General features: G+C 41.9%; 1 protein-coding gene across 3 annotated transcripts in view; it reads right to left on the bottom strand.

Moving 5' to 3' along the window:
* The window catches only part of ST5 (suppression of tumorigenicity 5), a 303,619-nt gene that overhangs the window by 220,434 nt on the left and 65,005 nt on the right, over window positions 1–18,180 (bottom strand). For all 3 annotated transcript variants that reach the window (XM_019519607.1, XM_019519609.1, XM_019519608.1), the window contains exon 2: window positions 1,857–1,961. In XM_019519607.1, coding sequence (XP_019375152.1) covers window positions 1,857–1,936 — 80 coding nt within the window. In that variant the 5' untranslated portion in view covers window positions 1,937–1,961. The remainder of the gene's footprint in view (window positions 1–1,856; window positions 1,962–18,180) is intronic.

Here is an 18,180-nt window from a genome sequence, read left to right as displayed (position 1 = left end):
CCTTGGGCCAGATCCAGTGTGCAGGTCCCAGAGCTCCCCATGGGTCCCAAGGCCTGGCAGCATGAGAAGAGCAGTAGCAATCCCCTGCCACCAAATTTCTAGACCCACAGGGGTGCATGGGGCTGGTCCATGGCCAGCTGGACCCACCATATAGCCCTGGACCTGACATGCCAGTCCGACCCCACACACTGGCTCTGAAGCCACAGGGTGGGTTGGACCTGGTGCACATCTCTGTTGCACTGCATCACCTTAGACCTGGGATGTAGGCTCCATCCAGTGCATGGGTTGTGCACTCATGTTCAAATATCAACCATGGCTGAGACTGGTGCTGCTTGTTTACACTACCTGTTTATAGCAGGGCGCTGCAAACCATCCATTGCTCCCAATTCCAACTGTGTTGACAAGATCTCAGTTGTTTTCTCTCACTGTCCACCATCATTTACCATATTTTCTCACATATGTTTCTTCCCCCCCAAAACCAGCTAAGGAAAATGAAGGTGTACATTATATGCGAGAAAAAGGGACCCCCGTGGCTCTGGAATTTGGGTGGGGGAAAGAGGGGGAGCAGTGGCAGTGTTAACTGCTGTGGCTCTGGGAGCCATGGCAATTAACACTATCACATCTCCCTCCTTCCACTCCACCCCCAGCCAAATTTCTGGACCTGGGGAGAGATCCTCTCCCCATAGACTGGTTGAATCAGGAGGGTGCATGGGGCTGGTCCATGGCCAGCTGGACCCACCACATAACCCTGGACCTGACATGCCAGTCCGACCCCACACACTGGCTCTGAAGCCACAGGGTGGGCTGGACCTGGTGCACAGCTCTGTTGCACTGCATCCCCGTAGACCTGGGATGTAGGCTCCATCCAGTGCATGGGGCTCACTGCAGGCTCAGGAAAAGACTTGGCTCCCTAACAGCTCCTACTCAGATACTTACCCAAGGTAATAAGCTCTTTTTTTCTTCATGATACAATAAAAAAAAAAACAGGGTGTGTGTGATATGCAGGGGTGGGTTATATATGAGAAAATAATGGGGTTTTTTGGTCCCACCTTCAAGCCTTGGTCACAAATATAGACTGTAAGCAACCTAGGGTGGACTGTGTCCTTCTTACTTCTTTGTACATCACCTTGCACAAAGGCAGTGCTGCAGTACAAGGAACTGTACAAGGTCTAAAGAGGAGCCCAATCCAAAGTGAGGGCCCAATCACAGACGAGCTGCTTGTTTGCATCATAAAGCAAGATGACAAGGCAGATCTTCCCAAAGGAGACTAGAAGGAAGAAGGAAGTAGTCTGTGTTGGATTTAAATCAAAAGCAAAGAGTACACAATGACTCAAGAAAGCAGCACCAACATCTCCTAGAGGTAGCACCTTACATTCAGCCCCATTGTGCTGGCTGCCATACCAAAACACAGTAGAAGGCACTTCCTGCTTACAATCTAAACAGAAAAAAAGAAAGATGGGCGAAAAGGCTGCTTTATACAAACAGAAGACTGGGGACAGAGAGATGAAGAGGCCTGCCTGAGGTCACCATGGATTTAAATCCTGGTCTTAAGACACAAGTTAGGACTTGTGGGACTCCAGACCCATAAGTCCTTCTTTCAAGGGACTGAGCCATCTTAATGTAGCTTGAAGGAGGATTGTCAGGGGAGTAATGAATGGTTAGGTTCACCTTCTGCCATGAACGTATTTTTCTACTGTCTTTGTGTCAGAGAAGCAGCTACTGTACGTACATTTCAAACTGAGATTCAGCTCTGAACAAGCTGACCCATTCTGGGATATAAGTGACAAAATGTTGGAACACAAAATAAATCGACTGAAATGAAGAGTTTAAAATTCCAAAGTCAACAGTTCACTTACCGGTCCAGAGTATCCTGAGGCACTTTATTCCCTCCAGCTCTGTTGGTGACACTGGCATTCTTGTTGGCAGTCATGGTCATTTCTGCTCTCTATAAACCTAGATACCTGAGAGAAAACAAAGCAAATTAAGCTTAAATAGGGTCCAACTAGCAAGCGAGCTTTCCAAAACTATGAGGAACAAAAATTCCAAAGTAACATCAGTGATGGGTAAACCCCAAAGCCACTGTCTGCTACAAAGTGCATTCAATCAGATTATGATTTTGCATAATTAAAACTCCAGATCATACTTGAGTCTCATTTTATCAGAAGGCCCAAAGCAAGTGGGACAGAGGTACCAGGGTTAGGAATATGGTTCAGATTCTGTCTTTTCCCTATTTAAAATTGAGATGGAGTTTGAGTTTGCAAAATCCCACAAGCTGCACTTGAATTTAGCTCTTCCATCCAACAACACTTGTGCAGAAACCAATAGTGAGTGATACCAAAGCAAAGACAAGTTCTGTACAAATAAACTTCTTTTAAATTAACGTAGCTTGTGTCCACAGTACACAGCCATGAGCTCACTGAAGAATCATGTTCAAGTCTGTCTGTTGCACTAAAATACCCATGGATGCTCTTTATCTTTCCAAGTCGCTACAAGGTTAAAAGTTGCTTTGAAACACCAAGAAGGGCAATGCAACTCATTAATTCTGCCTTCCTACTGAGGAAAAATAGCCAGTGGCTTCTACTAGTTCTTTCCTAGCAGCATTGGGCTGTGAGATCTGAGAAAAAACCAAGTCATAAACTCTTTACCCTGATAAAAAACAAATCTATCCAATTATTTTTTTCTTGAATGTCCAGTTTACAGAAAGACTAGCAGTCCTGAGTGCCCTAATTCCTGATAGGCAGCCTTACATGAAAAAGAAACCAAAATACACTTAAAAGCAGACAAGTATTATTAGTTTTGGAGACAGCGCAAAGAAGAAGAGATTTCTGGATGAGTAACTATATGGAGATGGCTGGCAGTGAAGAAGATCTCACTGATGTGGTGCTGTGACACACAAAAACAGGAAATAGATATATCAGACTGATTCTCAAATGCAAAGGGATTTCAACTTGCAAAGCAAAAACAGTTAAACAAAAGAACATTATGGGAGAAAAAAAACCTAGCAATAACCAAGGGAGAGGTGGCAACTGGTAACTTTGTGTTCTGTGGGTCCCTCAAGTATGTGAGAAAGGAATGCCAAAGAAAGGCTGAATTGTTCAACTGCTCCCAAGAGCCCAGACTGAGTTCACTTTTGTAACACTGCCACACACTGCTGAAGGAACAACCCGTTACTGAGGAGATCTATTCTGCCCACATTCCACTGATATCAGCAGGAGTTTTGTGCTGCAAGTGAGGGCAGAATGGGGGCAATACCTCTGTTGACCAGATCCTAATGCCAGATGTGACACCGGTGTACCCCCCAAACCTCTTTCTGCTGGACCCCGGCTCTGGGGAGTTGTGTTTGCAGCTCCTTCAAGGGCACTCCTCACCTGTTATCAGAACTATTAGAAGTGTTTTACCAAGTAGGAAATAAACATACTTTAAAAAACTCCATAGGAAGATTTTTAGTGGGGTCCAAAGCACACTTTTATGATGGAAACAAGACTGAACTCAGGTAACGTAAGCATAAAATGGATTCTTTATTCAGGATGCTACAAGCTCTCAGATCCTAGTTCTCAATGGCTTCTGATTTCTCAGTACCTTGCAGACTGAAAACCACAGCTTGATTTGTAGAGCTGCTGCCCAAGGGCTATGTAAGCCCTGACCAGAACTGCTGATTGCAGATCCCATTAATAGCATAGCAAATGCAAAAATAAAGAGTATTACAAGATGTGGTGTTTACCTAAATCCATAATAAATCAAGGCTGCTTGAAATGTGATACTGAAAAATGAGCTGGGCATTGACAACACACAAAATCCTTCTACAAACAGACTCAACTGTATGGAGAGGATATTTGCTAAACCATTTTACCCCAAATAGTTCTACTGCAAATAAGGTCATAGAAAATTCCTGTGGAATGTAGCTCAAAATGTAGAATCAATTAAAATAACCACAGATTCCGGGTCCACTTTCAATTTTCTGATTGTCCAGCTTTCCTGGATTAGATGAAGTTTTTTCCAGTCAGTAGAATTTTTTCTGCACTAGCACTCTCCAAATTCCTCTAAGATCTCAGTATTATTGTAATTATTATACTATCAAGATAACAGGATTGCACTGAACTGCCTGCTCTGATCAGGAAAGCACATCCTTAGGAAAATAAAGAACAAAAACACTCTAAAGCCAGCCAAGCAAATTCCACAATAAACCAATAGTTTCATCATATTTTCCACTCTCCAGTTCAGCGGCACCAGTGCTCTCACCATGCCAGACTGCCTGAATCACAAAGACAAGGTGCTTAAAAGCAAGTGAAATAAATGGAGCCCAAAGTCAAATGATGACCATTAGCATGTGTGCTACAATTTGGAAAATTAACTTTTCTGCTAGAAACCAAGAGAGGAAATGCCAAACTGGGACATGTGAAACCTGTCATAGATTAGAGTAAGACTTAGGAAAGAATTCCCCCTCCTGTCCCATCCCCAAGTCACAGCAACATATTTGCCATTTGTAGGACACTTCCAGAATCCAACATTGAATCATTTCTAGAACATGAAATCATCATTTTCACATAAAAATGAGATCATTTAAAACCCATTATTTCAAAACTACCGTGAATTCTGAATGGATCAATTTGTATTTCAACATTGGCTCACTTTCAAGCAAGATGTGATCTGTTCTTGAGGGAAAAAAACTCTACAGACTGTGTACAATTGGCGAGAACTACATTTCTTCCTATGCACAACAGGAGATATCGGTATGTGTAATAGCTCTAAGGCAGGAATAAAACGGAAAACAGACTGAGATTCAGGTGGGCATTACGTTCCTATAAGATTATCCGAGAAGTGACTATCTTCAGAGGAACACAGCATAACATGTCTACTAAATAACACTGTGTAGAGGCATATTCTTTTTGTAAATGCATCAGTAAGTAAATGAGAGCTCTGTCACCTCTCAGACACTAAAAGTCCAGAAACCAAGACATCCATGCCAAAGTAGTAGTCAAGTTACCTGGCTGATGTTATGAAAGCTTATTTTGCTTGTGGATCTTCTGTTCATACCAAACCACAAAGCTGAAATCCAATATTTGTGTTATGAGCACCATCTTTATTAAAAATTGTGGCGGTCTGGCTCTGAACTTAAATTTAAATATTTTGAAAGTCTTCCACTTTTGTATAAGTAGAGGAAAACTATTTAAAATGTATTCATAAAACTCTGAAATTGAAACTAAGAGTAAGGTTCTAATCTCTGAAGTGAACACTACGTGGCCTCACTAAAGTACGTGCGTAAGTGGCTGCCTTGTCCAGTCACCACCTTACCTATATTTTCACTCATGTAATTCTGGTATTGTACTGATTGCTTTTACATCACTCACGACAATGACCACAGTGCTCCAGTGCTCACATCCAAAATTATAGGTCCAGCATGACCACTCTTGGTGACAGGATACCCATTGTTCTGACCCAGAGAGGAAGGATGGGCTAGTGGTTAGAATCCTGACCTGGGTACTTGAATGGCCTTTAGTAAGTCACTATACCCAAATTTACTAAGGTATTAGGTGCTTTCTGGATCTGAACCTTAACTTCTCTTTTCTTTCATTTCTCCTTTTTTAAAATGGAGGTGAAAGTATTTCCATCATCACACGTGCTGTGAGGATATGTGTATGTATGAGAATATGTATATAAAAGGCTCCGAGATGCTCAGAAACAATGATGATGTGAGCTGTGTACAGTGCTGTAGCAAGGGTTGGGGGAAGCGGGGCGACTGCCCCAGAAGCCAAAGTGAAGGGGTGGCAACAGGCGCTGCCAAGCTGGGGCGGGGTGAGGGATGGAGCTGCGAGCAGTTCATTTTAGGGGGGCACAGGGACCAGGTGAGAGTGGCTCACTCCGCTGCATGCACTCCCAAGCAAGCATGGGCAGGGGGTGCCCCCTGGATCTGTGAGCGGGGCAACAGAGAGCTGCTGCTGCAGGCTTTGGCCTGGGCACCAAACTTTGCTGCTACGGTACTGGCTGTGTAAATACATAAGTGGACACAAGCAGCTGTGCTGGACCTATAATTTTGGGTGTAAACACTGGAGCACTAAGTTCATTATTAGAGAGCATCATGGACAGCTTGAGTGATTTTATATCATAGCAAACTTTTTTATGGGTCTTTCCAACAAAGCCAAGTTAGGACAGATCAATTTACAGACACACACACACATCCATGCACACACCATGAAGGTTTTCTAAACACCACATCACCGCTATGTGAAATTCAGAATCCTCCATTTCAGAGGTAGCCAAATTTTCTGGCTGAGAAGGCAAATAACTCTTAGACAGCAAAAATAAGATTAAAGCCAGACAGATTTAAGAGCAGGCAGTACTTCGAGCTACTTCAAGGTGAAAGATGTTTATATCATGTCAAGTTCAGCAGCAGCAGCAGCAGCTCTTCACATAAGAAAAATATCCAATGCCTAGAACAACTATAAAAATTTGCAAATTTGGAGTGTGAAATAAGACAGGAGAATCAGGCTACCCTTAAGTTACATGTATCACTTTGGAAAAATGCTTGATATTTTGGCTTCAGAAAAGGTACTGTGCTCAGGGCACAACCTGCTCAAGTTTGAAATGCCAGACCTACCCAGAATACCCTTAAAAATCTAGCTTTATGCATATGAATCTTGATGCGAGTAGTCCCTTTGACTAAGACAACACTGCCAGTCCCAAACACTTGAAAATAATGGGTCAGGCCCCCAAAATTCCAGAGGTTGGCTAAACGAACATGACTTTAAACAAACAAACTAAAAATAGGTTCTTTTTAATTGCATTCTGGTGCGGGATCCTTCGGAGGCAGACTTTCAAGCTTTCCTCTTTAACCGTTAGGGTGAACAACTTATTTCTGAAATTAAAGCTGAGATTCTCACATGAGCATGTAAATCCAGGAGACAATAATGTAATAAAAATACCAAATACCACAACTCCAAAAAAGCCACAGCTGTTGGCAGCACTGCTCATGCTTAAGTGCTCACAGAATTAAGCAGATTCCAGCAGATCCCAATAACCAACATGACTAAAACAAGGCTACAGCAGACTCCTTGAGATGCAGGGTCTCAGGATTTCTGAAGGGCCCCTCTCCTCTCTCCTCTCAACTGGAGCATGGGATACCTGAGGGGTGGCTATTACAACCTCTACTATTATAGCACATTCAACTTCAGGCTTGGGGGCTAAGTTTGACCCAATATTTATTATCACTAAAACATATAAATATAGATTTGTCTCTCTTGAAAACAGTTGTTATTCTAAATTGGTAGTTTAAGCCTCTATAAGACTGGGACGTTTGACATTTTGCCTGCCTAGGAAGATTTAAAACAACAAATGCTTGAAAAGATTCTCCTTAGGATCCTACTTACCACTGCACTGGTGCTCCAGGACACAGAAAAGAGCGCACGAGCAGATCTCCCCCTTTTGTACCTTGGTGCAGAGCATGAGGATGACGCAGACCCTGCACTTCCCTGAGTAGAAGCCATGGGACGGCAAGTCACACAGCAGGCCAGGGCCTTTCCAAAGTGGACAGGAAGGGGGTAGTAAGCCATACACAGCAAAGCAAGCTTCCTCACCAAGGGTGTCTGCTGCAGCGATGCAGAAAATATGCCAGTGTATCCCCCTTACACAGGGTCATTTTCTCACAAAACTCCATCTCCCTGGAATAACATCAGTCACAACTCAGAAATATGTCACCACTTAGAGAAGAAAGCAAAGTAAGGGCACTTGGCTGTTTACAGGAAGTCATTAAAGAAGATCCAAACAGACTGTACTGCATAATCGTGATGAACAGCCAAGAGGGAGGCTACATTCCTATACTCAACTATTTCCTGACAACCCTCCACTGCAGCACAACTTTGAACGAGGCAACTTGAAGCTGCACTGGAAGGTGGGAATTTCCTCTGTACAAGTGACTTAAACTAGCATATTAAAACAGAAAAACACACACTCTGCAACAGAGTTCAGTTCTGTTCATTGCAGAGGGACCAGTGTAAACCAGAAGTACTTTTACCACAACTTGCAGAAGACCTTGGCATCTAAAACGGAGATTAGATTTCCAGAAGAACTCAGAACCCACCTGGGCACTTCAATCAGAGGCCTATGGGAAAGATGAACCTTTTTGAAAATTCAGCCCTATTGTGAGAGTTGAAAGTCTGACCCCTAAATCGTAGTAGTAGGGAGTTAGTAGTAGGGAGTGGTGCTGTACCTGGGAAGGTCTGTAAAATATGAGTAAAGCAAAAGAGGTTTTGTTGGTGTAACTTTTATTCGACCAACCATATAGCTGGGAAGATGTTACACAATTTTCTCTTCCAACTACACAGGTGGTCCAATATAAGATATCACTAAAAAGCCTTGCTTCCCTAGTGTCTGTGGAAGTTATAGAACTACATTATATATCAACTGTACATAAGATACTAGTGTCCTGATTGAGCTATTATAGTGTTTAATCCCCTTATTAGGATACTGAATTTAAGACAGTTAGGAATCTGTACTGGTACAGGACAAATCTTACAGCTATCTATCAGGAACCCCACTATGTTTTGGGGGTTTGTGGCATCAGAAATGTTTTAATGTGTTTTATTGTACTGATATGGCATGCGTGGTCTTGTCGGAAAGTCCACATTCTGCTGTATCCATTTATGTTACTGTTATTACTGTATAGATTATGTTGTCCCATCTGTATATATTTTTATGGTTTGGGATATGGTTTAGCCAAGGAATGGGTAGAACTGCAAATTATCCCTTGTCATTGTGTTCTAGGGCCAGGACAATTGCCACATACAATGGCATATTGAAGGAGTTATGTCCCAAAGGCATTATCTGCTTGTAATTGGGGAAATCAACTCCTTTGTAGCAAAAGCATCTGAGAATATGGCCCTTTAGCCAGAGGGGCCTCAGATGCTTCAGGGAGACCAGAGCTTTCTAGAGAAGCGGTTCCCAGTCTGTGGTACAGGTACCACCAGTGGTACTCAAACAACCTGTCCGTGTATTATAATTACTTTATATAACAAAAAAATTGCCGGTGGTACTTAAGGTTGTATCATTTTAAATTGGTGGTGCACAATCTGTCCGAGTTTGGGAACTGCTGCTCTAGAGGATTCTGGGGACTCCTGAGCATAAGAATAATACTGAGGGAGGTAGGGGAGGCTGGCCTTGGAGGCTTTATAGAGACTAGGTAGGACAGAAACAGTGTCTTTGAATCTCAGGCTTTGGGGCTTCAGTGAACTCAGTTGGTAGAATCAGCATGAGGGCTGAGCTCTAAAAACAGTGGTAGGTTTCTTAGGAGGACTTAGGTGTAGTCAAATGAGGTAAGAAACTTTTCTTGTTTTGTTTTTATAGTCTCCAAGCCTATTGTCTGTTCTGATCATAACATTGTTTTCTCCTACATAATAAATCCTTTCGTTGTTTGTCTCCTTGCTGATTGCCTGTGCAAAGAGTGATTTCTAGGCAAGCAATAGTCTGCACTTACCTTTTCCAGGAAAAGGGGGGACTATAATGTCTTTCATAACCCAACCGGAAGACCTCTGTCAGATTCCTTCACTGCAGCTGCAGGTTCCAGTATAAGGGCGGTAGAGTTGAGGCTTGCTGGGGTAGGGAGCTACCCTTGGGGTAACTAGTAACACAGCAGAAAGAAAATCAGGGTTCTGGTGATCCTCTGTGAGCAGATTTGTCACACCACTACCAGCTGTAATTCCTATTCTCAAGATATTTTGCTTTTGAATAATAGGATGAGCCCCAAATGTACTTCCATTACATAATTCAGACCTGATGCAGCAACTTTACAAAATGTGTTTAATTCTAAGCAGTGGAATTATCCATATATTTAAAATTAAGAACATGATTAAGTGCTTTGCAATACTGGGGATTTAGTCAACTAACACATATCATAGACAGCTTAAAACATAAGCAATCTTGGATCTTAAATCTTATTGACTTCCAATGGACTAGAATTTCTGAAAATTTCACTCAAAATCATGCTTTCTAACCTAGTAAAACAAAGAAACACCTGTCTGGGGTTCTGCTGACAATCTTAGCTATTGATGGTCGGAGTGTGGATGTCACCAAGTCCTAAATCAGATTTACTTTTTGCTTAGATCTACCTATGTAAGCATCTGTATTTGCCAAATCTTGATCTCATAATCAAGGTTCACAATTAAGAAATTTTTGTTGACAAAAATAATTTGATCTGAGCAAAACAGGAAAAACAAACATAGAGGATTTGGGTGCCACCCGCATGATGAATGCCAGCATTTTAAAAATACTAAATATTCTTAATATGGTAAATTCTAATATTCAGAAATGTAAAACTGACTGACTGAAGTCCCTTCCCAGTGACTGTGACCTGTTCAACAAGAACCTTGCAACCTCTTCCTGAATGATAGAATTGATTCTGACACTCTGGTGCTCTTAATGGACCCTATGCTATTAATGAAGCAAACAGCTGGCAAAAGCCACTACCGAAGAAGCCCAGATTAAGACATTAACTAGCCACACACATCTGAATGAAATGAAGATAGAGATAGCATTTGTGGAGCACAAGACATCTAAATAAGGAAGATGAGGGGCAAACACTTGTTAATTCATTTGTGCTGTTGAAGATGTTTATTTATAGCATGTAGCATGAAAGATACAGAGATACAAAGCTACCACTTTTTTCAGTGGTGGCAGATAATAGAACAAAGAGCAATGATCCCAAGTTGCAGCAAGGGAAATTTAGGTTAGATATTAGGAAAAATTCCCTCACCAGGAGGGTAGTTAAGCACTGGAATGGGCTACCCAGAGAGGTTGTGGAATCTCCATCCTTAGAGGTTATCTGAGAACCAGGTAGACAAAGCCTTGGCTGGGATGATCAAGTTGGGGACAGTACTGCTTTGAGCAGGGGGCTGGACTAGATGACTTCCTGAGGTCCCTTTCAACCCTAAGTTTCTATGATTCTGTGATTCTAAACTTACTTCTTTTATCGAAAGATTAATTCTGAAGTGATTGACTGGAGGAGGAAACACTACACAAATCGTGTATGGTCATTGCTGAATCAGAGACCTGGACTAGCCTAGGAAAAATGGTACCATTTAAAATCCCATTAGCTATCTGGGTTTAGATATCTTGATTTGAAACTACACTCAGTGTAGACACCATTTAAGGTACTGTTAGTAGCATCAGCTGGTCCTACTGGAATTCTGTAGGCAGCTGAGTTACAACATGAGGAGTTAACACAACTGGGAAGTGGTAAGCCATGTCCAGACAAGGATAAAAAGGTATATTGATAGCACATGTAAAAGGTTTCAAATATTTAGTTATTGTAGACAAAGCAGTGCATACTAAACACTTGCTAAACTGACCAATTTAAAGCCTACGTTCCACATTAGGCTTTCATTAAAGCCTTCTTTGTTCTTGTTAAATGCAGAATGTCTTGCCTGTGCTAGATACTCCAAACATGTCAGACAAGAGTTCAGAGTTGACAGACAGTTCAGCACACCCTAGATCCTGGTTTACACCTATCTTTGGGTATAAACAGACATCATGAAATGAAGCAAATGAGCTGTGCTAGGATGCAATAAAAGGTATAGACTATTTGCTTTCCCTTTGTGCCACCATAAAAATTGTTTGAGTGGCACAAAAGCAATATCTTTTTGCACCGCTATATATTTAGGCTAGGATAAAAGGTAAAGGTTTTAGAATATGTTACATGACACATTTTACCATGTACTAAGACTGGTGTAGACCTGGCATGTAGACCCAGGCCTTATTTGCAGCTCAACCAGCCAACTCCCGTAAACATTACGTTTTCTGGGTCTACACCCTGGTTTTAGAAGACATCAGCTAGCATGTCCAAACCAAACAGCTTTTTTTCTCCCAGGGTCTAAGTGATAAGTCAAAATCATATCAGCTAACTCAGTTAACAGCACCTTTATTATTGTCTAGAAGGACCCTTAGATCATATGGGCCACATATTAGATTCAGATACTCCACTGACTTTCAGTGGATTTCCTCCTCATGCATGTAGGACCTTATTTCCTCAAAGAGCAGCCAGCAGTATACAGGCATCTCAAAGTATGCTTGCAAGCATTCATTTCAAGGCAGATTGATGTGCCTCTCAGTAAATTTTGAATAACTAATGCGCATTAGGCACATCTGAGGTTCTGCAAGTATGTAAACTATTTTCACTCCTATTTGAAACCAAATGGTAGCAAAAGACAAAAAATGTAAGATAGGCCAATTTAAGACATTCTTTCCTATACGTGGATACAAGAGATGGCACTTCCTTGTGCACTTGAAGATCTGTGTACATTCCCAGAGACAGATTTTGCCTTTTGAGACAAAGGTAAGTACAGTTCTCACATAAGTTCATTTGAGAACTCCCAACCCAAATCATGCGACTAGACCCTTCACAGAGAAAGGTGACTATATTTGAGTGTTGAATTTAGATCTCATAATCCTTTTCAACCTGCCTCCATGTAGTTTATGACTCTCAATATCTTTCATACTGCAATTACTGAAAACCCATAACCACATTTCATTGCATGAGAAAAACTAGTATTACTAACTAGGACAAGTAGTCAGAAAGCAAGCGGCCTTTGGCTTATGAGTCAAAATATCTCTCTCCAAAGGTCTGGTGCCTGAATGAAAACTTGGAACAACAACTGCCTATTTATAAATGATGATGCCTCTATACCACATTTTCTTGGTATTTTAATTCTTTTGTCCTTTCTCCTCTCCAGGATACTTGCATGAAAACAGAAGCTTTATTTTCTAAGAGTTCATCTGCTCTTGATGCTTATTCCTCCCTGAAATCATAATCCTCTGCTTGTGACTTCAAAATCATTTGCACAATAACCAATTGTTTGTGATGTTACAAGCACAGGATTATGACTTCAGGGAGGAATGAGGAATAGCAGATGAGCTTTATGAAGCAGAAATCCTTTATTTTTCATGCAAATCTCCTCCTGATAAAGAATTATGGGGAGAAATGTACAAAACATGGTACATAAACAGACCTGCTTCCAAACAGACTGGTTTTCAGCGTTTCCCATGGAGTAGCTCTTAAAAATATGCACAGTTTAAAGCACGGTTCACTCCTTAGCGCAGGCTGCTGAGGAACACAAGTTAAAAAGAAGGCGCAAACAGAATAAGCCAAGATAAGGACCTTTGGGCATTGCTTGGAACGAGCCTTCCAAAAAGCACTTGCTAGGGAGGGAAAGAAGGGGATCTGCTTCAGCAACAGAACCTGCTATGTAGCTTAGCAAAATCAAATGTAACATCCCAGAGTCTAAACTACTACATCTTTAAAAAAAATTATGAGTAAACAGAACAGTCAAAGAGCAGTGTTGTACAAGCTCCTCTCCACAGCAATGCCAGAGGATGTCACTTCCAACCTGCCAGCCCCACACTACGCCCCACCAAGCATGTCTTGCAAATACAAACAACATGTATATGGGTATTAGGATATCAGAAGGAGTGAAAGGTCATCTTGTCATTAAAGCAGTGGATTGAGATGCAGGAAAGCTGGGTTCAAGTTCTAGCTCTGCCACAGACTTCTTGTAAGACCCTGGGAAAATCTACACTTGGGGCTTGTCCACACGTACAGCTGTTTACGGGTAGTTATTTGGGAACATTTATTCCCAAGTAACACCACATATAGACACTTATACTGGAAAAAAGGTGCCTTATTCTTAGCTTAATATACGCTGCAAGTGGGGCAAACTAAACTGGAATAAGTACTTTGCATCTGAGCAAGACAGGCTACACAAGAAGTTACTCAGGAATAGTTATACTACACCTCAAATTTGTACTGTATCTTAAACCAAATTAACTTTCATCTTTAATCCCTCTGTATCTCAATTCCTACCCTGTAAAACAGGGTTAAGAATGGTACCTTCCTCACCAACCTTGTTTCTCTTGTTCATTTACATTAGGAGAGTCAAACACAGTCCACAAAGCAGTTAATGGAGCAGCTCCTGGAGCTGCTCCATTGGACCTGCCAGGCTAATAGCAGGCCAGGGAATTTGGGGGCATGGCTAGCAGCAGGTTGGACCTGCTATGGAATTGAGGGCCCTGTTGGACATGGGAATCAGTAGGAGGTGGGCAAGCAAGAACTGTGCTGCCACAGCCCTGCTACTGTTTCACCTATCACAACTACCGTTTGTGTTACCTCTGCTGTGGCAAGTGACTGCTTGGCCCACAGCCGCTGGCCCCAAAGCAGCCACCACTGGCTCTGCCATCCACAGATCTGGCCTCTGAGGCAGAAGGCATGGGGTGAGTTTGACATTCCTGATTTATGTGGTTAAATTCTCCATAATAGAGGCGGTCTCCCACTCAACATTTCTACAAATCCCAGAGTAACAGGGCTCTAACCCTGATTGGGACTCCTTAGGAGCATCATAATTCTAGTTGTTAAGCACACAAATGGAGGCAAAAATGAACTGGCTTTTATCTTAGTCTGTAGCATCAAGATGGACAAGGTTCTGGAATCAGATTTTACACTCAATCTGAAGTAACTCCTCAGATTAGCTGTATCAAAAAATGGTTACTCCACTTGAGCCTAGCATAACTGAGAGAAAACCGAAATCCAGGCTTCTCAAGATGGAAGGCCACTGCCTAATGCACTACCTCATTCTCTTGATTTCACCCCCTAATGGCCAACGTTTTCAGGAGTACTCAAAGGAATACAAATTCCACTGCTGCTTTAACTAGAAATCAACTGCCGCTTTACAAGTGATACATTCAGCCAGGATAGGGACCCAGAGGATAAGGTAGAGTTTGCTTAGTGTTATTCAATGTAATAGGAGTGAGGCATTTTTTCAGTCACTTCTTTTGTGATCTCAGTTCATCCTTTATCATCAGCACAGAAAAAAAAAAAAAAGTTTGGCTCTCCTCTCCTGCCACAGCTGAGATAAATACAGTAGACTTTAATACACACAAAGAGCCACCCATGTTAACGGTGCATGACATGATTCATGATGCTGCCTTAACTAATGGTGCATAACATTAATCTAAGTTGCTGTATATTTTTATATTCATAACATATAATTAAGCATTTGAGGGATTAAGCATCTTACCAACAAATATGGTGCATCTAACAGAGGGTGGTCAAGGACTGGCAGAAGTACTAAGCCACAGGTTTTCCCTGTCTTAGTTCTGACATACTGTGGTCACAATGAATTGTTTCTTAAGCAGAACAAATTCCCTTGTCCCCCCATAAAGAAGTCCAGGATAAAAGTAAGAACATCTGCTGAAATTTGGAGCAGCTACTGTAACTAGTTGAATTCAAAAACAAAGAAGCAGGCTCTTAACTACTTGAGCTTCTCTGCTCCCAGCATGAAGCTTATCAAGCTGTCAAAGGGTGTTATGATGAAGTGTCATAGACTGCTGAGCTTTAGTGGGAAATTTTCACCATACAGCCAATATCTGACCAAACAGCTTCAGAGTTAAATTAGTGATACTAGACTTGATCAACTGAGTGGGGGAAAAGACAATAAACTGAGTGGGAAGCAGCAAGAAACTTCCACTCTCTAGTTCAAAATTCACAGAAATTGTATTATTAAATGAACTAATTGTGAATATATTAAAATAGTGTCATTGAAGAAGATGACAAAGAAACAAAGGTCAGAGCTGAGCTACAAGTTCACTCTTTTCACCCTGACATACACTTGGAAGTCCCTAGGACTTTTTCAGCTAGACAGTCCCAAACTCATGCAGGGAGAGCAGTGGATGTGATTTACCTTAACTTCAGCAAGGCTTTTTACAGTCTCATTAACAAGGAATATATACTAGATGAAAGCACTGTAACGTGGACATATAGCTGATTGAATTATCATGCTCAATGAGTAGTTATCAATGGCTCAATGTCTAGTTGGCAGGAGGTATCAAGTGGGGTTCCCCAGGGGTCTGTTCTGGGTCTGGTATTGTTTAATGCCTTCATTAACGATTTGGATGGTGGGACTGAGTGCATGGTTAGTATATTTTCAGATGACACCAAGTTCAGTGGAGCTGCACGTACTTTGGAGAGTAGGGCTAGGATCCATAAATTATCTGAATACACTGTAGAAATGGTCCGTAATCAATCATATGAAATTCTACAAAGACAAGTGAAAAGTCCTTCATTTGGGATAGAATAATTGCATGCATAAACATAGGCTGTGGAATGACTGGATAGCCGGCGGTACTGCCAAGAAGGATCTGAGGGTTACAGTAGACAATAATTTTAATATGAACCAACAGTAGGCTCTTGTTGCACAAAAATTCAACAGCATCCTGGTTTGTATTAACATGAGTGTCACTTGCAAATCAAGGGATGTGATTCTTCTGCTCTATTCAGCACTGCTGAGGCCTCACCTGGAGTATTGTGTCTAGGTTTGGGCCCACACTTCAAGAAGGATGTGGACAGTTTGGAAAGAGTCCAGCAAAGAGCAACAGAAATAGTTAGGGGCCGACAGAAGACTTATGAGGAAAGGCTGAAAAAACTAGAGTTATTTAGCCTAGAGAAAAAAAGACTGAGGAGAGATTTGATAATAGTTTTCAAATACCTAAAGGACAGTTACAGAGAGGATGGATGGCTTTTCTCTGTGGCTGTTGGGGACAGAACTAGGAAAAAAGGCCCCAAGCTTGGAGATTAGGAAGAACTTTCTGACTCTGAGGGTGGTCAAGCATTGAAACAGGCTACTTCGAGAAATTGTGGATTCTCCACCTTGGAAGTTGGAAGTCTCTTGAAAGTTTTTCAAGAGCAGGTTAGACAGATACTTGGCTGGGATGGTTTAGTCAGGGATGACGCTGCCTTGAGCAGGGGGCTGGACTAGATGACCTTCCAGTCCGATTTTGCCTATGATCCTATATAGGGCAGTCTCTGAAAGAGGGCAATGCTTATTTTTTTCATGAATGCATTTTTTTGAGATATTGTTGACTGTGCAGAAGCCAATAAATACAAGGCCAAATTTATTTGATTAGCAGCATCCACTGGGGATCCCCATGCCTCTTTGGATTTCCACTTAAGGACATATAGGACAGAGCAGCCACAACCCATCCTTAATTCACTTATAACCTCCTGCCCATTGCAGTTTAGTGAAGGTGGAGGGCAGGCTGTGAGGTCCACATACAGCGCAATATTTCAAGCAACCCAGTACTAAAAAAAAGTAACTGTTGTTTTCCTTTGAGAATGTATCTGTGTGGATCCTACTGTTGGTGACTGGCAAGAAATATCTTCCCCTGGACACTTAAAGTCTCCGTCACCTCAGTCAAATTACAACTGTAGTGCTACTCTCCTGAATTTGGCAACTGGCCTAGTTGCTAATGTTATGTTTGACAGAAGTCAGGGAGTTACTCCATGTTGCTATTGGCTTGCCATATTCCCCAAAGCAGGCAGATGATGATACTTATGCTCTGCTCCAGTTAACTTTGCTGTTTAATGGGAGAGATACACTGGCCCAGTGGTAACTCACTGAGATGCTCTGTATTATTTGAGAAGAAATGTCTCAACTACCATGGCTCAAAATGGGTAGGGCAACAGCCTGAAATGTTTGGTTGGATCAATAAGAATTTTTTTTTACCTGGTGCCAAACATGACTCTGATAAGATGACAGGTAAGTTGCCTGACTACTTTTGATGGATATTTGAGATCACCTTATGAATGACCATCAGAGGAGGTCTTGATCTATGGAATGTCAGGTGTAGGGTTTCAGCCATAACAGCCTGAAGCTCACTGACCTCAAGTTGTGGCCACCAAGCAGACAGAATTTACTGAAAAGTGGTGTGAGAATACTCTGAGAGTGGAGCAAATGGAAAATCCATGAGCCTCAGAAAGACTTGAGGTCCCCTGCAGAAGTAGGATCTCTGACCAATGGATCATAGAATAACCCTTTAAGAAACTTATTATGAAGAGAGAGAAGACCAGACACACTGTATGGACAGAAGGCAAGCAGAGATTACTGCACAGTGGACATCCTCAACAGAGCAGAGAGCTAGGATGACCTGTTCTAAGTTTAATGAGTAATGAAGGGTCTTTGGTCCTAAGGACTTGTTGGTCTACCTGTACTGAGAACCTCTATCACTTAGATGATGGTGTTCTCTAGTGCAGGGGTGGTCAACCTGTGGTACAGGTGCCACAAGTGGCACAGACAGCCTGTGCATGTGGCACATGGCAGATTGCGGAGGGAACAGGCAGCACAGGGGCAACAGGGCAGAAAGCAGAGC

The sequence above is a fragment of the Gavialis gangeticus genome, unplaced genomic scaffold, assembly GCF_001723915.1.
Source record: "Gavialis gangeticus isolate Ggan-Ray unplaced genomic scaffold, GavGan_comp1, whole genome shotgun sequence".
Classification (NCBI taxonomy): domain Eukaryota; kingdom Metazoa; phylum Chordata; order Crocodylia; family Gavialidae; genus Gavialis; species Gavialis gangeticus.
The sequence above is the reverse complement of the archived record's forward strand: the minus strand, read 5'-3'. Positions and strand labels throughout refer to the sequence as shown.